The sequence below is a fragment of the Dermacentor andersoni genome, chromosome 7 (genome assembly GCF_023375885.2).
Source record: "Dermacentor andersoni chromosome 7, qqDerAnde1_hic_scaffold, whole genome shotgun sequence".
NCBI lineage: Eukaryota > Metazoa > Arthropoda > Arachnida > Ixodida > Ixodidae > Dermacentor > Dermacentor andersoni.
This window is the reverse complement of record NC_092820.1, coordinates 126,805,449-126,830,328: the sequence shown is the minus strand read 5'-3', so window position 1 is coordinate 126,830,328 and position 24,880 is coordinate 126,805,449. Positions and strand designations below refer to the sequence as shown.

The following is a 24,880-nucleotide window of genomic DNA, read 5'->3' as shown; positions in this document are numbered from 1 at the left end:
CGCGATACGCTCAAATTTCACAATTCCGAGTATCATAAGCATCAGGTATTGTTTACCGGGACCAAATTAAAGGAACAGCTGTGCGAATAGTCCTGCGCATGCTCGAACACGGGCACATTTCAAGGATCGTAGGTAAGTTTTGACTTCAGCAGGTTAATGATATATTAAATAACATGCCACAGTGCCATGTCGTATATGTAATCATGAATGTCACAAGTAGCAAATTAATCAAGAAAGCATACACTTCAGGGTGGCAGCTGCACCTCTCGACGAAATCATAGGGGGGAGCATGCATTCAAGGCATTGGGCTTGGCCTGTGGTTACCCCGAACAATTGCAGTTTGCCCATTTGCTTGACTAATAACTACCCAAGGTCACTGGTTGAAAGGACGCTACCTATAACCCATTTTTTTTTAAACTGCCTCTAAAGCCCTTTCTTGTAGAGACGAACGATACCTCAGTAAACTATATCCAATATACTTCTTCCAGTAAACTCGTGACAGTGACAGCAATGCCGGTGTGATGCATTCAATATACGGTAATCCTATAATCTCGTGGTCCTGGTTTACCTTATGCGATTCAAACGCGTGATGCCCAGTGCAAACGGGCTGAACTTACACTGGCCTCATGTGTGCATGAAAGTGGGCCCTAACGACAATGAGGCAGTGTGCACGAAGATACCAAAAAAGGCGAGATAGTGGGCACTTTCCGCAATGCCGAGGGAATGGGTGTAACTCTATCGGCTACTCAGGCAGGGAAAACGTCTTCTACTCCCGAAAAGTGTTCGTAATCTCACTGTGTGTTTATTTAAAGAACTTCAACGCCAAACACACTTGTTTGGTCGTTCCTTAATGGAGAAGTGTTGTCAACGTATTTGAAATATTGTAACGGTGATTACAGGCCCTTTTCGAACAGAGCCTTTGTAGTCGAAATTACTGCTTCTGGTCTTTTCTAAATCAACAATGATTGAATTGCCCGCATGTTACAATAAAACCTGAAACAACGCTAGACAGCAGTGAAATGTTAGTTTATTTTTGATCTTTTGTTTTGATGGCACCCAAAAACAGATTCAAAATGTTTCTCTAAAGCATAATGCGAAGGCTCTCGCCGTTCAATGTGTAGGATAAACTTGTAATAGGTAATTTCGATGATTAGGAAAATTTTTATACTATAATGCGCTGCATGGAAGCCGAGCAGTTCCGCCCAGGCCAGCGCATTGACTCGCACGGAGCGCCATACCAGGGCGGCCGCAAGACAACCAACGCCGCAGTAGTTTTCACGAGCCCTGTTATCAAAGCATGCTTGAGAGTAAGGGATATGCTTCCCTTGCCCTCTTTATCATCTGCGCAAGCGAGCAGTGACGCGCCTCGGTGGTGGCAGCGCCGCAGTAGCCTAGCGCAGCCGCTCCCCGGCCTTTCACAGCGGGTTCAAGTTTTCACGCGATAGCGTCAAGGAGCTCATGTCGCAGAAAAGCCGGTGTCGTCGTCGGCATTGACCGTGAGCGAAAAATGGCGGAAGGCAATTCATAAATAAAAACAACATGCAAGATGGGCTGGTTGGGAATCGAACCAGGGTCTCCAGAGTGTGAGACGGAGACGCTACCACTCAGACATGAGTTCGATGCCTCAAAGCGGGAGAAAAGCGCCTCTATGAATGCGGCATTGCCTTAAAAACGTGCCGTACAAATTTATACTGCGGTGTATATCGGTAATTATGAGCATGCAATTTACAGAAGTCGCAGTTCAACGAGTAGCGAAGTACGTTTCCGCTTCATTTCTTCTGCGCTTGACGCACACGCACAGACATCTTGCGGCAAACACAGAAGACTCCCTCCTCGCAATGTACGGCGCTACCCTGGAATGTGGCGCGCCACTCGGCCGCTTCTCACAGGATTTCTCACAGGAGACATAGACAGATTTTGTGGCGAATGGACGTGCTTTTCGGGGCTCTGTGGCGGTGACGAAATCATAAGTTTTGTGCATGCTTTTAGCTTGCTTCTGTTTTTTTTTATTTGCTAACTTTTGGCCTTTAAATAGTATTTGGGCGGTTTTGTTTCTATTTTTTTTTTGCCTCCCGTATTTCGGATGAGCGGGTGTGTTTCGTGTATATTTGGTTTTGCAGGATGGTTAGAGCGTGCTTTCGCGCCACGTGCTTGTAAACGTTCAGCCGGGTGGGACCTTAAGTGTTTGTAGTCTTTGAATGGTAACTTGGAACTGGCAAGACTAATGGCTATTACTGGTTTTACTGTGTGTGTTTTAGTAGAAAAATGAGATCGTGGCCGCGTGGTTGAGCGCGTGCGAGAGCGTGTCATACCCTCGGTCTCCGCAGCATTGATTGCTTTTAAAACAGTGGTGAGAGTTGCTCTGCGGCATTTTGAGGATTTGGATCCTGTGCCTATCGGTTTTCGCTAAAAGGCACGTACTTTGCAATGACATAGCATTATAGTATTTGTATCCGTATGGACCAACTGCAATGCATGCTCAGTGACATGGAGAGGCAAAGCCGAAGGGTGGGTCTAAAAATTAATCTGCAGAAAACTAAAGTAATGTTTAACAGTTTCGGAAAAGAACAGAAGTTTACGATAGGAAGTGAGGCTCTGGAAGTGGTAAGGGAATACATCTACTTTGGACAGGTAGTGACTGCGGATCCAGATCATGAGGCTGAAATAATCAGAAGAATAAGAATGGGCTGGGGTGCGTTTGGCAGGCACTCTCAGATCATGAACAGCAGGTTGCCATTATCCCTCAAGAGAAAGGTTTATAACAGCTGTGTCTTACCAGTACTCACGTGCGGGGCAGAAACCTGGATGCTTACGAAAAGGGTTCTACTTAAATTGAGGACGACGCAACGACGTATGGAAAGAAGAATGGTAGCTGTAACGTTAAGGGATAAGAAAAGAGCAGATTGGTTGAGGGAACAAACGCGTGTTAATGATATCTTAGTTGAAATCAAGAAAAAGAAATGGGCATGGGCAGGACACGTAATGAGGAGGGAAGGTAACCGATGGTCATTAAGAGTAACGGAATGGATTCTAAGGGAAGGGAAGCGTAGCAGAGCGCGGCAGAAAGTGAGGTGGGCGGATGAGATTAAGTTTGCAGGGACAACATGGCCACAATTCGTACACGACCGGGATAGTCGGAGAAGTATGGGAGAGGCCTTTGCCCTGCAGTGGGCGTAACCAAGCTGATGATGATGATGACGATGATGATGATCAGTATTAGCATTATTATAGTATTGGAGTATTTGGAAAAAGCTGTGCAATACACGGCGTGAAAGCAGGGAAAGCAAGCAGTGCGCGGGGCTCCCTCAAGGCAGATGAGAAGACAGATGAGAATGGAGAGGGCATCAAATCAACCAGCACACACTGTGTTGTCGATACAAGGCTGCAGAAAATGGAGGCTTTCCAGGAAGAGCTTGTCAAACAGGTGCAAGAGCTCAAAAAGGTGCTAGACAGTGTGCGTGATGCACGAAAGGTAGTTGAAAAGAGACTTGAAGCAGCCGAGAAAAAGCTGAGCAGGGCCGTCATTGTGAACGAGAATGTGCGTGACAATGGAAAGCAGACTCCCGACGCGACAGAAGAGGGAGTGTCAGCGAAGTACGTGGAATGCGTGCAGCGTGATGAAGAGTTAGCTGGAAAGACCGGCACTTACCTTGAAGCCACCACGTGGAAAAAGCAGGAGCCCAGGGGGTAATGCCCTTTGTCTAGTCCGAATCACGCGAGAAAGGATAAGGGAAGCAGGGAGAGGTGGGAGAGAATGAAAAGGTGATTATCGCCAGCGATTCAAACCTGGCTGGGCGCTCAAAAGCAATTGTGGACAGGGTGAAAGGCGATAAAAGAGTGGCGGTAGGGACATTTGCAGGGCGGACACTGGGTTCTGTCATAGAGCAAGAAAAAGAAAAGCTCGCGGAAAATGCCGACACGCGCAACCTTGTCATGGCAGCAGGTGGGCTAAATGACGTCGTAAACAGGAAAGGGGCAGGACTAGGCCAGCGCTTGGCAAAGGGGGTGGACGACTTGCGCGAGCTATCCCCTCCGGTGCAGATCGTGGTGTGCACGGTACTGGAAGTGCCTGTGCGTGACAGTCACGTACAAAGAGCCATAGTGGCTGCTAATGAGGCAATATGGAAATTGAGCCGAGAGCAAGGCTTCGAGGTTGGTCGAAGTAAACAGGGAAGTGAGAAGGTGTGGTGGTTTTAAACAAGACGGGATCCACTTCAATTACAGACTGGCACGAGGAGTGAGCTGGCGACTTGGTGGTCGCGCTGTAGCTTTTTTAGGGGGCCCGCGGGCGCTCAGGAGGCCAGAGTGGGTAGTAATGAAGAACTCAGAACGGCGTCACCATCGATAATGGAAACAGGGGGAAAGCAAGAAAGAGAGCTCGCCATGCAATAGGCTACATAAACATGTAGGGCGGCAGAAGAAATGAAAAGAGGGCAGAGAGGAGGAGCAGTTAAATATCGAACAAGTAGGAGTTTATGCTGTTACAGAAACGCACTTTAGAGATGCAGAAGAGCCGCCAGTTTTGAAAATTATGTTTGGGAAGGATGCAACAGAACTAAGTTGGAAAGAAAGGGAGGGGGAGTCGGAATGCTCATTCATCAGGGAGCCAAATGGAAAAGCGTAAGTTCACAGTGTCAAGAGCATCTTTGGTTATCAGGTACAATGAGTAGGAAAAACTTGGCTGGGCGTTACGTATTTGTGGACCCAAAAAATTGAACAGAGAAGAATGAGGAGTTAGTGGAATGCATAAGCACTGATATTAAGGGTTTTGGGAATGGTGCTGAAACTGTCCTATTAGGTGACATGAATGCCCACATACAGGATTTAGATGGCTGTACCAACAACAACGCGAAGTCAATGCTGACCTTTGTGAGCAACATAACCTCGTTATCGTGAACACAGGGCCCATGTGTGAAGGGCAGATCACGTGGGAAATGGGAAACCGGCAATCGACCATTGATTACTGTCTGATGACAGAAGGAATTCATGATAAGTTGAGAGAAATGGTCATTGATGAAGAAGGGCAATAGCAGCATAGCGATCCACCATAAACGCATCATTTTGAAAGTGGGATATGGAGTTGGGAAAGAGAGGAAGGAGTGCAAGATGGCCAGTGCAAATTTGAACGTTGAACAAATAGCAAACATAGTCACTAGATTCGAGGAAGAACATGGCAAATGGCCAAGTAAAGAGTGGAAATGTGGTGAGCTTCTAAGTGTAATAACGAGAGCAATATGGAAAGAGAAACAACATTTTCGTTTGAAAGGAAGAAAGAAACCGAAAGGCTGGTGGAACAGGGAGATACGAGAAGCGATCGCCGAACGACAGAAAGCATCTAGAGAGTACAGGCAGGCAAAGAAGGCGCAACAGCCACAAGATGAAGTGACCAGTAAACGGGAAATATACCGGGAGAAAAAGTCTATGGTTCAAATACTGGTGTAAGCAAAATTAAAAGGTGAAAGTGAACGTTGGTTGTCAGAAATACGTTAGAAAAAGAAGGTCGCACCTAGAATATTTTAGAACCACATAAAATTATTAGGCAGGAAGTCAACAACAATGGAACAACATATCCTAGACAATATGAAAACAGACTGGAAGGAGAAGCGGCAATAAATTATATCCGAAGAATAACAGCGGAATCTTTCCAAGGATATGACGAGGTTGTATTTGAAGAAAAAAAAAAAGAGCATGAAAGAGACCCAAGTGGAAAAGGAGCTGGTGCTGACAAATTTCAACTGGAAGAAAGCGGAAAATTCCTACGCGCACAGCCACAGGGCTAGAGGAGGTTCCCGTTAGGCTGATCAATGAACTAGGACCAAAAAGTAAGGAAGCTCTGGTGAAAGCAGTGGAAAAAACTTTAAAAGATAGACGAATACCAGACAGTTGGCGACATAGTAGAATGAATTTAATTTTGAAAGGTGAGGGGGAGAAAGACAGAATTCACTCGTATAGTCTGTTGACTATTACGTTGGTAATATAGAGGCTAGCAATGCAGGCAATGAAATTAAAGCTTCAAGCATGGGCCGAGAAAAATGGCATTTTGGGAGAGCTTCAGAAAGGCTTCAGAATAAGCAGGCGTTTGGAAGATAACTTGTTTGTTCTTACTCAGTGTATTGCAATATTAAAGGCAGAAAATAGACCATTGTATGTGGCCTTCTTAGACATTACAGGAGCCTATGACAACGTAGACCACAACATCTTGTGGGATATTCTGGAAGGGAAAGGCTTAGGTGACGATCGTCTACAGCTTTTGAGATATATTTATCTAGAAAAAACCGTTTGCATTGAATGGGAAGGGATAAGGGGCGAGGAGAAAGTTCTTGTCAACAAGGGACTGAGCCAGGGTGCCCTTTATCCCCTCTGCTGTTTATGATGTACATGGTGAGGATGGAGACGGCGCTAGAATGAAGTATTATCGGGTTCAATCTCTCATACAAACTGGCGGGTACAGTAGTAAAGCAGCATCTCCCAAGTTTATTTTATGCGGACGACATTGTGTTGCTAGCTAGCAAGCAAAATGATTTGCGACGTCTGGCTAATATCTAAGGACAGGAAGGCAATAATTTAGGTTTGAAATTTAGTGTTAGAAAATCAGGTCTTATGATATTTAATGAAAACAGTGAACGGACATTGGAGATACAGGGCCAGGAAATACCGCGGGTAACAGAATATAAATACCTTGGTATATAGATAAACGAAGGCAATAGATACGTGGAAACACAGGAAAACACAATAACAGCAAAGGGGAAGAGAAATTCAGCCATAATGAAGCACAGAGCGCTATGGGGGAACAATAGGTACGAGGTACTCCGATGTATGTGGAAAGGTGCAATGGTTCCAGGACTTGCTTTTGGAAATGCGGTTGTTTGCTTTATGTCAGGGGTACGATCAGGACTCGACGGGAACCAGTTACTGGGTCACCTCGCATAGGGTGCTCACGGGAAGACTACAAATGAAGCTGTGCAGGGTGATATGGGCTGGAATAGTTTTAAAGTGAGGGAAGTACGCAGCAAAATTGAGTATGAAGAACGGCTGACGAATATGGAACAAAGTAATTGGGCTGAGTGAGTGTTCAGGTATCTCTAGAGGAAAAACATTGAGTCACAGTGAAGAAAAAGAACTAGAAAGTTTACCAGCAAGTATGCGGCCTGTAGGGTGAGCCACACAGCAACAAAGAAGGTCAAGCGGAAAGTAAGAAAGGCTGAAATAATCTCATGGGTGGCGGCAATGGAAAAGAAACCTGCCATGAGTAACTACTTAAGAGGAAAAAACGAAATCAGGAAAGAAACCGTTTATGATAACTATAAGGAGAGCTCATTACTTTTCGAAGCGAGATCAGGATGCCTTAGAACACGCACCTATAAAGCGAGATATAAGAATGAAGAAGAAGCATGTACTTGCTGCGGTAAAGCTAGGGAAACTATGGAGCATGTTTTATTAGAATGTGAAGACTTCTACCCAGCGGTCGATTTAGGCACCACTGGCCTACTTGAAGCCCTCGGGTTCAGCGGGAGCAGTGGTAAAGCAAGCATGTCCGCAATAGGCAAGAGGCGCAATAGTCAATAGGAAATAACAAGAGGCAAGATGCGATTGGAGGATTGGTTGAAGAAAAGCAGGGAAACGACAAAAGACGGAGACGTACAAAAGCACAGTTCGCAATAGGGGATCACAAAATTTGGGTGTGGTAGTTCATAGAGTTTTTTTTTCTTTTTGATTGTTTAACCTAGGTAGGACATTAGGCAGTATAATAGCAAGAGCTTGGTGGCACAAGCCACCGCCCCGTTCCAAAGGGGACGCTCATAACATCCATCCATCCATCCATCCATCCATCCATCCATCCATCCATCCATCCATCCATCCATCCATCCATCCATCCATCCATCCATCCATCCATCCATCCATCCATCCATCCATTCATTCATTCATTCATTCATTCATTCATTCATCCATCCATCCATCCATCCATCCATCCATCCATCTCGCCTTTGCCTAGTTTGAGCGCATTGCGGCCGTGCGGGGACCGGTGCGAGGATGCCCCAATACCCTTGCGTTTAACAAGTTTTCTCGCTCTCTTCCCTTCGAACTTGCAGCGTGCGTCACTCGAACCCTCGCGTTCAGGCGACGCGGCTCCTCTTTCCGCTCACAGCGCGATTCCAAGGTGCAGCGTCCGATGCGGGACGCCTCTGACGTGATCGCTGCGCCGTAGCGTGTCCGCTGGGAAAGCGTCCCCTGCGATGTGTGACCTGCTGCTGGCGAGGAGTCATGCGTCTTCGTGGTATTCCCAAGCGAGATAGAGGACGATCCCATCGAGGCGTAAGCCCAATGATCGCGTCCGCCTTCATGGTGCGCCGCGGCCCGGCTATCCGTGCCGATCACGACGTTTGGCTTGCGTAAATCGTTTCTCTCTCCAAGACACCGAGTTCTTTAGTTCGTCCAGCTTGCTGACGCGCACGTGTCGTTGCCGCGCCGAACGCTGCGTTGTTCGGCGCTCACCGCGTGTCGTTGTGTGACTCAAGAGCATGCCGATCGAATGAGTGGGCGGTGCGAACGGGGTGCGATAACGCTATCGCGTGGCACTCTTGAAGACGAAGCTTAAGCGTCCTCCATTTTTTTTTACCAAGACTGTACTTTCTTTCAAATACAGTTTGCTCAGCTGTATTAGCGTTGCCATTCGGCGTTCTTATTTGATAGCACTAGCGTTATTTGATTGTTGTTACTATCGACCCAAAGATCGCCTGCCAAACGTCACTGTTGAGCTGCAAAATTTCACACGACTTCCCTAATACTACTAGATCCTAAAGCAGCAGTCCGTGCCTATAGCAACTAGGAATGACCAATAAACAAGTTATCGATATGTTGAATTCGGAACCTCTCTGATTTACGTTTGAGCACTTACAACTTCGCCTCCCATTACAGATGGGGAGGAGAGAGACCATCCCCGAAAGCCACGTGAAAGGATTTGATGGTTTCAGCTTTCGCACATTTGCAATCACTCTAACTTTAGAGAAGAGGTGAGTAAAGGCGCCGCTTTCGTCTCATTCATTAACACAGATGTCACAAAGTGCCTATCAACGAATACTTCGGCTGTGGCTAGCTCATCGCTCGCACTCAATGGTCGCTCAAACGAGACCTGTCTCAATGTGTTTTGCTTAAGGGTTTGTGCATTGGGAGCAGATAGGGAGTGTGCGAGCAGTTCCTTGAGACTGAATCGAATACGAATCGAACAGTGCGAGAACAGACTCGAATCGAATACCGAGTGCTTTTCGAATAGTTTTCTGCTAAACGAATAGCCGTTCGCATCAACTGTGTTCACATCCTAGTACCACTTTCTATTAATATACTGCAGGTTAGTAAGTGTTGTTCATTAAGAGAGGGAAAACAAGCCAGTGAGGTCAACCAGAATCCAGGCGGTTTAAAGTTGTTCAGAGAGCGGAGGTGCTGGATGCCGTAGCAAGCAGTGACACACATGTGCTCGTGTCTCTTTCAGTCGTTGACTATGAGACCCCTGTCGATGCGTTTTTGTCCTGCCTTGTAACCTTTAAATGAACGTAATAAGCATTCTCTTTCTGGATAGTTTCTTCGAACCTGCAGGAGTCGCATGTCAGGCTACTGACCACTTCAATACGGTAGCAGTAGTTTATATAGTACAAATGTCAAATAAGGAACGAACAAGGCGTTTATTCGAAACATCAGGGTTCTTGGGCGAGTTCGAATGATCGCTGTTAGGTGCAAAACTCTGGCAGCCTGCGCACATGTAGCACGTTACACTATGCGTCTTCTACTAATCCTATGTGTCTAGCATGACCAACGCGCAGAACACTACTGCACGGTTGGAGACTTCAAGAACTATTAAAGAAATTAATATCGACGAATAGGGACTATTCTATAGAAGTACTGAATCGAGAAGTGACAATTTGATTTGTTGTTAAAAAAGTTTGAATATCTATGAAGTTTTTTCATTTCCTCTTTAACGGACACATCAAAATCAGAAACGACGACTACATTAATCTGCCTGGCCGTTGGTCTAGTAGGACAAACCACGATAAGTGCTTCCGGTCATTTATTACGCATTGCAATACGTTTAAGATTTCCTACTTCCCTCGCGCTGCGAACGCTTGCAATGCGCTACCAAGCGAAGCTGTAAATAGTCCAAATTTAGATAAGTTTTGTTCTCTAGTGGAGCAGCTAATGGACCCTGTATAACTACTTTTCCTGTTGTAAAACGGCAGAACGTATCTCGTATGTGGTATTGTTTTCGTCTGTACATTTTTTCATGTATAGCATACGATATTTGATGCTAGATTTTTAGTTCTCATGTACGCGTAGCGTAACCATGTAGGTGATATATTATTGATGCACTTGTTGAAAAGTATTCTGATCTACCTCAAGTTTTCCGGTTGTCTTTTTGGAAACTTGTTGAATCTTATTACATGCCTATGATAATGTAAGCCCCCTCCCTCTATGGGTCTGCAGAAGACCTACAGTATTGATAAATAAAAAAATAAAAAGATTTGTACCACTCTACAAACGACAGGGATGCATATATGCAGATTTTATGCCCCCTGCTGATGTCTGTCTTACGTCAAGCTTTCATTAAGTGGTTAGTTAAATGTTATGAAACACATAAAGACCCAGGCGACTCAGGCTACACGTATTACACTGTTTCCAGGATCAGCCCGCTTTAGTTTGCAGAACACCATTGAGCAAATGGGCCAAACGCAGGGACAGAAGCCACAGAAAGCTTCTCGTTAATTATGCAATTATGCACTTGAAGGCATTTATCTCTAGCAGATAAGAAATTAAATTATGGTGTTTTAAGCGCCAGAATCACGATCTTATTATGAGGCAAGCTGTATTGGAGGACTTCGAAAATTTGGGCCTCCTGGGTTTCTTTAAGGTGCACTTTTAGGTAAGTACAGGAGTGTTTTCGCATTTCGATCCCAAAATGCGGCCGCCGTGGCACGGACTCGATCCCACGAACTCCTGCTTAGTAGCCCAGCGCCATAACCACTAAGCAACGACAGCGGGCATGTTGCAGTTAAGAGTTTCTGGATTTGATGCTTTCTTTGGAGTTTCACTGCGTTGTTCCGTAGAGAACAGATTCGCGTAGTGGTGAGTATTCTGAATGGCTACATACAAGCCAATTGAATATGCAGTCTATGTGCTTTTTTAAGGATAGTTTTACTTTTTTCTTCCCACTTCACCGTATCCCTTGTGTTTCTAGCCCACTGATTTGGCTGATCACGGAAATTGTGCAGCCTAAAAATGTTCGACGATCCCGAAAGTAGATCTGGTGGAAGTACTGGTGTCCCACGTGGTATCAGATCAGTGGTACTATGCGGTGCCTGCAATACAAGTGGAACCAATTGTATTGGGGCCGGACTTTTTTACGTTTTCAGCAAAAACTTCGAATTCCAGGAAAAAACAAGCGTAGAAAATGTATCGAGCTGGAAACTGTTGAAAATGTTGTTTTCTAAAGCGATGCAGAATTTAACATTGAGTATTCCGTAATCGTGCAAGCAATAAAAGTTTATTGATTTAATTCTGTATATTAAGCTAATTATTATTCGCAAAAAACAGCAGAGGCTACCTAACCTTGATTGTCGACATGAATGCGTTTTCATTGAATCAATATATTAACGCAAGGCATTGCCATCGTCGAAATGGGTTATGTATCAGGCAATGGTACTGGGCAGCGGGAGTCTACTGTCGCGCTTGCCTAATAATACCCAGTGCCATCTAGCGCCGCCACCGCAAAGCCTGAGTCTGTCCTCCGAAGTTCATCGCGTGCCGTGTGTGCATACGCTGAGCAACGCGTGACTCTGCAACCGGGCTCCGCTCTCGCGCTTCTTCGTTCCGGACACGCGGCGCCATCTAGTGGCACTGTTGATTGCTCCGAGCGTGGCCTCTGAGACTAGGAGCGTGGCGCAGCGCGGTGCCTGCGAACACCGAGAATCGTTCCATCGCTTGCCTCACGCTAAGTGCCACGTACTCAGTGACGCAAGTTCGCGAGTGGCACATTGACGAGCGGCACACACCAAATGCATTCATCGCGCAGCTCGATAAAGCATTGGCGTGAAAGGCGTTCTTTGAAAATCACCGCATACGCAGTACATGTGTGAGCAGCGCAGCCCGCTCATGCATCGGGTTGCTGTGCTTCAGGATCTCTTGTGACGTGGGTTTGATTCCACTCGGCATAGGAGAAATTTAAGGGATCTTTTTCATCATTACAGAGTGGCGTTTACGTAGTTATCCAAGTCCGAGCCAACTAAAGCTATAGAAGAGCGGCACACATCTAGTAGTAAATACCCAGTGACCCAAGTTGGCAACAAAAAGGTACATAGAATACCAGCACAGACCGAGTGGCACATAATCTGTGCTTCAAGCGAGAGTCAAAGAGTATCTTCGAACAGTGGTGCAAATACAGTTACGCATCGTGCAGTGTAAACCATTTTGGCAAGAAATATATTCGTTGAAGAGCGGCACATACGCACACATTGCCGAATACTCACTAACCCAAGTTTCTGAAATAGCAGAATAGCGTTGGCTTGACCATAGCCAAAGTGAAGACTGAAAGGCCGTTTGGACTATTGCCGACTGAAGCAGCAGTATCGACAAATCTGTCGAAACGCTATTACTACTTATTTTCACATCGCTCGGATATGGGGTTAAAAAAAGGGGCCTGAGTTTTAACAACCATACGGTCCGAGCTCTCACACGTTCTAAGGCTGAAGAAACCCCGGCGGAGATAAATCACCGCCAAAAATATTCCTCGTGATAGAGACACTCAGGAAGCACAACGCATAGCTTGTGAAATCAGTGAAAAAAGCGCCAGCGAGGAGGTATCCGGGTCAGTGACACTACGGCAGCGAGAGCTAGCAGACGTTTCCTCTGAAGGACGTTTCTTCTGGAGACGAGACCAATTTAAACAGCCCCAGAAGGTTCAAGGAGGCGCTGAAAAACTCTCGCGTATCTCCACACTTGGGCGACTTTCAGGAATCGTGAATAGGACAGTAGAATGCCCGGGCTATTAAGCAGGACAGAAACCCTACGCTAGGGAACTCTGGAGTCGCATGAGGCGACCGCCTGGCATGAAGAAAATTGGTTAGACAGCACAAGATCAAGCAAGCCAATCATTCCGCTCAACGAAGAATAGAGAACGCCGCCACAGCCCAGCCCATAAAAGAAGGGAAAACGCGATCACGCAGAACTTCAATGGGATCGTTGTGGTGGGTGAAAAAACGAACGCGTCACCTAGCAACAAATCAGAACGCGTCTCTTCGAGTAGGGGTGCGGCTTAAAGGTTCAACCGGGCTGCGGTATGCGAGACCGTACAGGACCAGTCAGACTGTCACTGCAGTAGAATGCGCCACGAGAGTGAGGGGAAAAGGAGGCTGGCAATTCTCCCATGTTTACGGCCTCCTCTTCAGGGACGAGACAAGAAGCCGCGAGCAAACAATGACGCATATGACGACAGAGGGAGCTGCATCGTATGCCTGGGGCCCTTGAATTCGGCGTGGCCCGAAGGCCTTCAGACAGCGATCCAATTGAGCGCGCATTAAGAGGTAATACTTGTCGAAATTGGCGCATCCATAAGTTTCGTGTTTGTTGTAAAAAGGCTCCTTTTCGTTCTTTGCTTTTCTTCAAAGGCGTTTTGTTTTTTCGTTGTGATTTTATAAGTAACGCTGTTATTGCCGGGTTTCAATCAATCTCTCGACAACGGTGGCTTACTCAACAAAGGAAACACAAAAATATTAGGCATCAGGCTACTTGCAATGCTTACTGAATTCTGGTTTTCTCCGGTGGTAGTTTTCAGAAATATGGAACAAGAGCTGTAGGTACGATTCTGATAGTGTTTATGTGAAGAACGTGTGAACTTGGCACTTCTCGTAGTTGGCTGGATTCTCACGGTTTGTTGCGCCGTGGCCTTGGAGTGGCTTATTTCCAGAAGCTGTCACCAGGCAGGCGCTGGAACGGTCGGTGAAACAAAGCAGAGGCACGAGGTCTACCGGTCTGTTCGAGGTGCTTGGATACTGCAGCCCCTTTGAGACCCCTTGTGGCGGTAGGCGGGCTCTTATAAATGAGCCGTCGTATTTGTGAGCCATTCAGGCGTACGTTCCCATGGCAACATGGTTTGCCTCGTCCCAGGAAAGGCTGTTGTGGTAAGCCTGGACATCAACCTCTTAAATGTGAGAAGCGTTCAAGTAGGCGTCCCGTGTCAATAAAATTGCCTTCTTCTCAAAAACAGCGTCACCTCTTTTATTCCACGAATTAAAAGAAAGAGATGGACGAAGACAAGACAAACCGAAGGGCGTTAGGCCGAAGACGACAGAGCCTGACGAATGAACTAATGCTTCCGCAGGCTCCCCGGGAGGACGTCAGCAACCACAAGCCCGCAAGGGGTAATTGAGGCTGTGTTAGCCTACGCATGATTGACCTGTCAAGCGTGAGAAGCGTTCAAGCGGGCGTCTCCATGTCGACATAATTGCGCTCTTCTCTGAAAAAGCGTCAATCTTTTATTCCCCGAGCTGACACAAAGGGAAGGACGAAGGAAAGAAAACACGAAGGTCAGGAGCTCGACAGCAGGACCTAAAGAAAGCACTAGGCTGCCGAAAAAGATAGCGACGACCACAGAACGCAAGCTCTTATTGAAGGCCGTACTGAACCCGGCATTAAACAGAACTGCTCGAGAGTCGGATAACAGTCGTCACCACGTACCAATGAAGTGAATACAATCCTTTCAACTTTTTTTCATCATCACGACAGCCTTATTTGTCGTAGTTTCCTGTTTCTTGCGGTGAAGACCCACATCACGCGGACGAGGTCGCATCGTTACCTAATATAGGGCTTTCTAGCGCTGTTGGCAAAACACCCCAGCTGGGAAACTTTACCACTTAATCAGAACCGCAGTGTAGGTGGGAGCTTATGATTTCGCTTTCAGCTCGCTTGTGTTCTTCTGAAGCAGCCGACGTGGCCACTCTGTCCACGTGATCCCTCATACCAAGTCATGCCGAACAGAGGTGCTTGCTTTTCCAGTGTTGGAGCTTGTGCCCCCTTTACTTTGACAACTATCGCTCATAAAGGGTGGCGCCCTCGGCACAGCGTCAAAAAGAACGAACCCATTTCACAGTTCGCTCCTCTAGGATTCGGTGTCGTACAATTGAAGTCGGGAGCATTTGGGAGTCAAGCATGATGATCATCATGTTATTCGCATAGCAAGAGTTGGGGACTTGTACTGCAAAGGTTTGCGTTGCACACAGCCTCCGACAGCAGTAGCGTTGGTGCATGTGCTTCGGAGGCCAGTATGAGGAATGCTGAAGAGGTCAGAGATTTTATTATTATCGCGATCGCAACTAAATTGACATTCCAGGCGCATTTCTGCCGTTGGGAGTGCAGTAAGAGTACGTATAAAATACTCGGGCGACAAAATCGTCGCCGCGCGCCGTATGCTGAATGTGCCAGTGAAAGCGTACGAGAGTGACTCACGTTTTGAAAAGTAACACCACTAGACAAACAAAAACACAGGCAAAGAAGAACACGGCATTGACGCTGACTCACAACTGAAGTTTATTTAGGGGAAAGTCACGTCTATATTTACTAATTCGACTGCACATGCACAGCAGTAGCCATCCTGGTGATGGGTCGAACCAGACTTGGAATTCACCAGGGGTCGTTAGGTCGTATAAAACAGTGCCTCATAACGAAAAAAGAACAAATAGAGGAAAAAAAGGCATCCCTGTCCAACTTAACAATCTTACGCGATAGACTTTCTTGTCAATATCTCGTCTTTATTCCTAGTGCGACAGACGGTTTACTAACACACATTCCCTTCCCTATCAATATGAATGGCCTCCATAAGCTTCCTTGTGGTTGGATCCTTGTGTCGGAAGTAACCAACAGTTTCATCCCCTATCGGTCGCCACCCACACACTCTAATATGCAAAGGCAAGTGCAAAGTGCCCGTACCATTTAATGATAAGTACTCCTTTAATCCAATGTTCACGCAGTGACCGGTGTGGCCCACATAAGCCTTCCCACATGACAGTGGCAACCACTGCCAGTATAAATAAACAGTGATAGTGGAAATAACTTTCAGTCGTCAGTCAGTGCCAGTATAATGTTGGCCTGTGTCCTTGTATGCGTAGTGCTGTTACTTTTCGAAACATGCATTACCACGAAGCCGGCCAAGTTTCCCTTCACGTACGAGGATGATCTGGCGATCGTGGCTGCCTCTCGCGTACTCACAGAACGAAGACCGGCAGGAAACGTGCCGTATTTCGTAGCGCTCAAGTCCCCCAGGCAGGGGAGGGTGGGGGGCGCTTCTACTTTGGGCAGCCGCGGGTGCGTGCATGCGCCGCTTTATTTTGAAAGCATCTGCGACGGGGACAGAGTCCGCCGCGCGCTGTGTTTTCGAAGCTTAGTTTTAGTTGATGCGAGAGAGAGAGACATAGGAACGGGAAAGGCAGGGAGGTTAACCAGAGGAGAGAGGTTTGCTACACTATGCTGGGGAAAAAGGGGAGGGTGAGGGTAATTGATTACAAAGTAGAGATAAAGAAAGAAAGGCACTAAGACACGCAATCACAGTCGGTCACTGTCACCGCATACAGCCATCGTACAGCACAGTAACACCTGCAGCACTATAAACTTCTGTTCAGGCTACAGCCACTTGTCCAACTCTGTTGCCCTCAAAAACTGCAACAGTGCCCTCGTCACCCTCTGCTGCGATGGCTTGTGATGACGGCATTTTAAAATAAGTTCCTCTGTTCGAGGCCTTTGGTCAAAGCGCGCTATCGCGGCTGCGAGCGATCGTGTCTGTAAATTATAGCGAGGACAGTCACAGAGAAGGTGCTGAAGAGTCTCCTTGTTACCACAGTCATCGCACAAGGCGTCGTCGGCCCATCCGATTCAGAAAGCGAAAGACTTGGCGAACGCCATGCGTAGCCATATTCGCGCAACACGAACGCGAATTCGCTCCCTGCGGCTGCAGCGCTTTTCACTTCAGCCTTTCGACAGCAATTTCCGCGGTCATCAACTGAAATGTTGTGCCCGCGTGACACCGTCCTTGTTATATGTTTAGGATGAGTATGTTTAGAAGGATATACGGCCAATAAATCTGCTAAGCTTACTTTATATTACATGATATTCCCCTAATTTGATATCGCAATCGACGCTTCGGTTTTCGGGGAAGCTGCCACTTATTTTTGCACAGCATAGAACTTTTTATTGCGATAGCGATTACATGGACACAACAAGCGCATTTTTCTCGTTGTTGTTGGCGTCGCCGTGAGGTTTCGCATAAAATCTAAAGGCCATAATATTGTCGCTGGGGGCCGTATGCTGCATGTGCGTGTGAAATCCTGCGCGGGAAACGGCCGCTTATTCTAGCGTGGGCGAGCGAGGAAGGCAGGCCGGAAGCGCGCCACCCCTGGCGCGCGCGAGGCACGGGGGTGAGAAGCGGGAGAGGGGAATTTTCTACGTCTGTCGCTGCTTACGGTGCGTCCGTGCATGCGCCGTATCTACAAAGCGACCTGGGCAATGTGCGCGCCCGCGCTGGGCTCATCTTGAAAGTAATCTGCAATGCTTGCGGAGAGTGCGTAGTGGCGGTAGCTTCGGAGGCGCAGTGGTTCCTACGTTTCGTTCGCGATAAGCAAGAGACGCAGCAATATCAATCCGATCGCTGCTGCCGCCGCGATTCATCATTCCAGCAGTTTGACAGGGAGTTTCCGGGCTCATCAAGCGCGGGAACTCACCCGTGCGTGCGTGACACCGTGCTTATTAATTTAGCTAAAAGACGTTGGCAGGCTAATTGGTTTGAATCCATGATGGAATGTGAAAGCGCGACTGATCGAAGACGTACAAAGAAACAGACACACAGAGACAGCGCTGTCTCTCTGTGTGTTTCTTTCTGCGTCTTCGCTCAGTCGCCTGTTAAACATTTGATCAGTGTTAACTGAGTAAGCAAATGTTTACAAGTTTATGCGACTATCCTTACTTCTTATAACTATCTAATAATACGCTATCACAATTGGTACTTAGCATTTCGGGTGAAACTGGGTCTTTTATGGCCAAGATGGTGATTCGTATAAGTGCCATGCTTCGTTGTCTTGCTCGCGAGAACAACGACGACTCTGCTAAGAAGGCATACGGGACAACAGTGAAGACCTGTCTCAAACGCAGCACATACCCACACTAGAGGATGCGCCGAAATTAAGGTAGCTGTAGGAGAACAACACCGGAAGCATCGACGACATCAGTGCGACATCACCACGACAATGTCATTTAGCTTCACCATCTGTTGGCTTCGTATGGTTTTCAATAACGGTAATCGGACCACTGAGTGCCCCTCCCAAATTCTTCTCGTTCATGTTATAGCGAGTGTCCCGGATCCAGCAGGTTTGATCGTTCAGGCAGCATACAAGGATTTATTCGTCAGGCGCCTGCTCATGAATCTTCACTTGCTACGTGGGGTCATCTGTCTGAAGCGTGGTCCACATTCGCCGCGATGGCCTGAGTGGCGTTGGCTAACGCTCCCAAGGTTAAACACACAATACCTTAAAGTGTAGATGCTCCAACAGCAACCTCAGTATTACAATTTACAGTGGACTGCACGTGCAAGGCGAACGGTATCACAAAAAATATCAGAATACACAAAAGCGGTCAAGAAGACGAAAGAGATGGACTGCCCAGCTCTGCATTCTTCCATTTATTTTTTGCGCCACAAACCTTGATGACTGTCACGATCCGTCCGGGTTCGTGAACAAAGGAGGGCTCGAGGCACATTCCGTTAAACGGACGCTCCGCAGCGTGGTGGTGCTGAACGAAGACTGACATCCAGGCAGCTGTACTTGTCGGGGGTTATTGCGGTGCGGTTACCAATGTTGCCTACCGAGCCTGGCACGCCACCGAGCCTGGCATGCCAACGAAGGTTATGCACGAGGGGGCATCGCATGGTTGTTACACCCCCTTACCCCCGTTTGGTTTGTAACCTAAAATAAACGTCCGAGTTCGCAGCATAAGGCTCTGGAGCCATCCTAGCCGGGTCGATGGTGCCTGCTACCCGGGCGAGTAACCGTCCGCTGGCCTCCGCCATTGAGTACTGCGCCTGGACACTGGTGTTGACAGGTCGGGTGTGGCAACACCGGGTGCTGCTTCAGATAGCCTCGCTCCATCCGGAGGGTCTGCAGTGGTCGGCCTTGTGAGTGGTGACGGGCGCGACATCAGCCCAACAGGCACCTCACCACCGGCAACGCTTGCCGCCTCCGAGGTTGGTGGTGCTCCGCTGAACGCGACTGGTGTTGCCTCTAGTCTTCCTGCGGGTTGAAACTCTGAAGTGGCAGTCAAGGGTGCTGGTCAGGTCCCGAGGCGAGGCCTAACATGCTCGGCGTGTCTGTGCCACGTGGCCCCATCTGGCATGCGGACGAGCAGCGATGAAGCGCTGGCAGGAGACACTACCTGCCGGGCGGACCAGGGTGGGCCAGGACGAAAGTTTTTGGTGAAAACTGGAGCTCCCGACTCCGGCAAAGGCCCGGGACGGCACCCTTTGTCAGCAGCCAGCTTCTGCTTCAGCTGCTTCAGGAGCACTGTGGATCGGAGGTCCGCATGCAAGACTTCCAAGGGTTTCTTGGCCATCCGACCCAGCAGGAGCTCACAGGGGGCAGGGCCAGTCACATCGTGGGGCGTGGTCCGGTACTGAAGCAGTATCCGGACAATTTGAGTCCGAAAATCCCCAGTCTGCCTCTTCTTGAGCTTGTCCTTGATGGTTTGCACCACCTACTCGGCTGCACCATTTGAAGCAGGGTGGTACGGTGGAACCATCATCCGGTGGATTCCGTTCTTCGTCAGCCAGGTCGGATACTCTGTGTTGGCGAAACAGGATCATTGTCGGACACGATGACGTCCGGCAACCCCTGGGCAGCGAAGACCAGCCTTAGCGCTGCAATGGTCACGCCTACTGATGGAGTGGTGACAGGTAAATCCTCCACCCACTTCGAAAAGGCGTCCACTACTACCAGGAAGTAATGGCCCTTGAAGGGCTCCCCAAAATCTACATGTAGGCGGGACCAGGGTCTCTGTGGGAACGGCCAGGGGGTGATTTCCACATGACGTGAGGCCCGCTGATGCCCCTGGCAGATTTGGCAGCTTTGCACTCTGTCAGCAATGTCCTGGTGCAGGCCAGGCCACCAAACATGGGACCGGGCCACTATCTTGGTCTTTTCCATGCCAGGATGACCCGCGTGCAGCAACTGCAGGAGCCTAGACCGGAGACATTGTGGGATCACAATGTCTCCGGTCCGGTTGTGTAGCTGAGCTCTGCTACAAGCTCAGCTCAGCGGCCTTCTGACTATAGGCCTGCTGAAATAATTCCGCCCCACGGAACACCACCTTGACCACCTGAGGCAGGACTGGGTACCGGCTGGTCACTTGAGATACCGCAGATCTTGAGCGCACCTCCGGGTACGCATGCTCGAGAATGAACACTTCAGCAAGTTCTGCAACATCATCAGGCACCAGGCATCAGTCATCAGGCCAGCCTAAAGGCCCAGCGTACCACTCAAGGTGATGCCTGCACGGGAACTTCCTTGTCAGGTCCCAGTAGTCCCAACAGCGGCTTGTGGTCCGGGACTGCCTCGAGTTTCAGGCCCTACTGATACTAGTGGAAGCGTTCGACACCGAACATGAGGGCCAAACTTTCCTTGTACAGCTGGCTGTAGCGTTTCTCTGGAGCATGAAGCAGTTGAGAAGCAAAAGACACAGGGCGTTCATAGCCATCCTTGTCCCGGTGTGACAGGACGGCTCGCACGCCGTATGGCGACGCATCTACGCTCAGGATGAGAGGCTTGGCAGGATCGAAGTTTACCAGCACTGGAGCCTAAATGATTAGTTCCTTGCTGCGCTGGAGATCACGGTCCTGCTCCTTCTTCCAGAACTATTGCTGAAAATCTCGAAACAGAAGATGGAGTGGCTGTAGATGCTTCGACAGGTTCGGCAGGAAACTCCTGTAGAAGTTGATGAGGCCGTGGTAGCTCTGAAGCTCCATGTTCTGGGGCTTAGGCGCCTTGAGCGCAGCATCAACTTTGCAGGGAGCCGGGGCTAGGCCAGCCTCGGGAATGATATGTCCCAAGTACACAACACTGGGGGCCAGGAATATGCACTTTTCCAGCTGGAGCTTGAGGCCGGCGTCCTGCAGTCGTGGCAGGTTGTTGTGCAGGTTCTGCAGGTGGTCCCCGTCGTCGCTGCAATTAACCAAAATGTGATCCAAGTACACCGCCACGTGCCTCATGCTCCTGAAGAGGTTGTCCATTTCCCTCTGAAATATGGCCGGGGCTGAGGCCACGCCAAACGGTAAGCGCATGTACTGGAAGAGCCCCAAAGTTGTCGATATTGTGACATACTTCCGGCAGGCAGCCTGGAGCACCAGCTGCTGGTAAGCCTCTCTGAGGTTGAGCTTGGTGAACTTCTGTCCACCAGACAACGCTTCAATCTTCAATCTGAGGCAACGGGTACTTCTCGACGGTAGCAACGGGGTTGATCGTAACCTTGAAGTCTTTGGAAATCCTGACACTGCCGTCTCGCTTGAGGACTTGCACGATGGGAGCGGCCCATTCAGATGTCTTAACGGGCACCAAGATGCCCTCTGGCTGTAACCGTTGCAGCTACTGGGTGAATCCGTCCTTCAGGGCGAACGGCAGTGGGCGAGGCTTGAAAAAAGTGGCCGGGCTCAATAAGGTACATAAATACCAGCTGTCGTGTCGGCGAATGCGCCCACCCCTGGCTGGAACAGGCACTTGAACTCGGTCATGAGGCTCGGGACGTCTTTCACCACATGCAGGCTGGCTTCATGGCACTCTGGCAGACGAACGCCCAGTGCATGAATTCAGTTTCGGCCCAACAGCGTCGGCGACGACAGCTTGGTTCAGTAAAGGGGAAGGGTTGCCTTCCTCTCACCAAACGAACGCTGACCTGTGCCCGACCCTGGAACTGGGAGAGCGGCCCGGAGTAGCTGCATAGCATCCCGCCCGAAGCTTCGACGAACACGCCGGGGAAGGTACGCTTGAACCGTTTCCCAGCCATGACAGACACGCTGGTCCCTGTGCCCAGCTCCATGGAAATGGGGTGCCCGCAGATTTCGGCGGTCAGCATGTACGGCGGTACAGACGACGGTACAAAGCCTGTGTGCCACATGTCGGAAATCGGCGTGTCCTCGGCCAAGACGTGCAGCCTGGCTGTGGTAGAACTTGAGCCTGCTACCGCACGCCCTCGCCGCGTACACTTGCGACGGCTACCCTGGCCGCGCGCTTGTGTGGCATCTGGGCTTGAACCAGGCGGCTGCTGCTGTTTGCTGTTCGTTTTGCCCCTTCGGTACACCCATGCCAGGTGCCCTGTTTTTGCGCACGTGAAGCATTGTGCTTGAGACAACTGGCACTGTGAGAGGGAGTGGGCACCACCGCAGCGACTGCAGGTACTGCCCTTTGTCGCCAACTTGTTACCGCCGCTTCCGTCGACGGTGAGCCAGTCACGCGGGCAATCTCGACGGCATCCTTGGCAGCAGCTTCCATTGCTAGCGCTGCCTTAACGGCATCGTCCAGCGAGATGTCGGGAAACTCCAGCAGTCGTGTCTGCGTGGCGAGGGTGTTGATGCCGGAGACGAAATGGTCCCGGAGCAGCGAGTCCAATTGGTCCCCTAAAACACAGGCACTCGCTAACCCTCGTAACGCAGCTACGAACTGCCCGAGGGTCGCTCCTTCCCGGCGGCTCCGGTTCTTGAAGCGGAAACGGTCCACTAGTGTGGACGGTGCCAGGTTGAAATGCGAGCGCAGTATGGCGAGCAGCCCACCCAGCGTCTTAACATATGGCGTGGCTGGTTTGACAAGGTCAAGCAGGATACTGAAGACGCGGGTCCAGCAGCGGGCCAGGAAAATGTCCCGCTGTTTGGCCTCGCGTGTGTCGTTTTCCCGGAAGAACATGTGGACTTGTTCCTCGTAAACTGTCTAGGCGGACCCATCTCCCTCGAACGGCTCGAGCCTTCCGTACAGCGGCATGGCGGCAGCGGGGGGCGGTATTTCGCTCCTCATGGCGGCGTTGGACGATCCGTGGGTACTCGTCGCCAGTGTCATGGTCCGTCCGGGTTTGTGAACAAGGGAGGGCTCGAGGCACCCTCCGTTAGACGGATATTCCGTAGCGTGGTGGTGCTGAACGATGACTGACTGCCGAGCAGCTGTGCTCGTCGGTGTTTATTGCGGTGCGGTGACCAATGTTGCCTACACAGCCTGGCAGGCTACGGAGCATGGCGTGCCAACGAAGATTATGCGTGAGGGTGAGTCGCATGCTTGTTACGTGACAACAGTGAATATAAGTCTGAAACGCAGCACATTACCACAATAGAGGTTGCGCTGAAAATAAGGAAGCTGTAGGAGAACAACGCCGCAAGCATCGACGACATCAGTGCGACGTCGCCGCGACAACGCCAGGTAGCTTTATCATCAGTTGGCTTCATATGGTTTTCAATACTGGTAATCGGACCACTCAGTCCCGCTCCCCAATTCTTCTCGTTCATTTTATAGGGAGGCTCCCGGATCCATTGATCCTTCAGGTAGCATACAAGCACTTATTGGTCAGGTGCCTGCTCATGAATGTTCATTTACTACGTGGAGTCATCGGTCTGAAGCGTGGTCCACATTCGCCGCGATGGCCTGAGTGGCGTTGACTAACGCTCGCAAGGGGAAACACACGTGAATACCTTAGAGTGTAGATGCTGGTACGGCCACCGCCGTAGCGCAATTTACAGTGGACTGCACGCGCAATGAGAAGGGTCTCACAAAAGATAACAGAATTAGAAGAAGAAAGAGATGGACTACCCGTATCTGCTTTCTTCGAATTATTTTTGAGCCAGAAACCTTGATGACCTGTTTTATGGCACTAATATAACATATTTTTACGCGTGCATTTTGCAGGTTTTCAGTAGGAGCTTCGCATGATGCCGCATATGCCACCACCGAATTGGTACAAGGAATGCCTCGCCATTATAACAAGACAAATAGTGCCACTGATCCTTCCTTCTCAGATTACACGGCAGGCCAAACAGCAACCGACGAATATTTCTCTCTGGCGCTGAGATTCGGAACCGAAAATTCTAGCCATATTTGGGTGAGTTAGTCACCTTACACATGGACCCAAACAGCACAGAGGTACAGCATGTTTGATAGCTATTTGGGAAGAGCTTTAGCAGTGCGAAATAGGGGCTTCAAAATCTGCTTAATGGAGCAACAATGCAACTAAGGTGTAACCATCTGTGCCTCCTAAAACTGTTCGAGCTCGACTGTGTTTTTTGTCACGACACATTTGTTAGTAGCATGCTGATAAAATGTGCGGGATTATTGTGTATTTTAGTTTAGTTTATTGGTTGTTTTTTACTATTGTTTTGTAATCCAAGGCAATCGCGACATGTTATTTATCCCTGAATCATCTAGCCTCAAAAGGCCAGATCCTTCATTCCGCTCATTGTGTATAAAACATTTTTTCCTTTGTAAATTAAAATGACCTTTATTATGTCACTAGTCAATTGGTTCCCGCTCTGCTGAGCGAGCCTATCTGTTCCGATTGCGAGAGCGAATAATGCTTTCATTTACGAAGCCTTGCGTAATCGCAGCCGAAACGTTGTAAACAGCAGTGTTCATTTAGCAGATACATTGCCTTTTAATCGTTTCTTTGCTTTTGTACCTTGCCATTCATTAGTTATCTGCAACAAGTTGCCACGCCCTTTCTTTTTATTGACATCTCCCAGTATATATTAACCCAAACAGGCTGTCGCGCTAATAGAATTAACGAAGTTGATGAGCACCTTTTACGGTTCAGTAGGAATAAAAAGACATGGTGGCCATAC

The 24,880-nt window shown here is 48.8% G+C and overlaps 1 protein-coding gene across 3 annotated transcripts in view; it reads left to right on the top strand.

Annotated features, from left to right (window-relative positions):
• Positions 1-24,880, top strand: part of LOC129385538 (uncharacterized) — a 139,981-nt gene that overhangs the window by 53,134 nt on the left and 61,967 nt on the right. For all 3 annotated transcript variants that reach the window (XM_072289332.1, XM_072289329.1, XM_072289330.1), the window contains exons 2-3: positions 8,917-9,011; positions 23,952-24,144. In XM_072289332.1, coding sequence (XP_072145433.1) covers positions 8,917-9,011; positions 23,952-24,144 — 288 coding nt within the window. The remainder of the gene's footprint in view (positions 1-8,916; positions 9,012-23,951; positions 24,145-24,880) is intronic.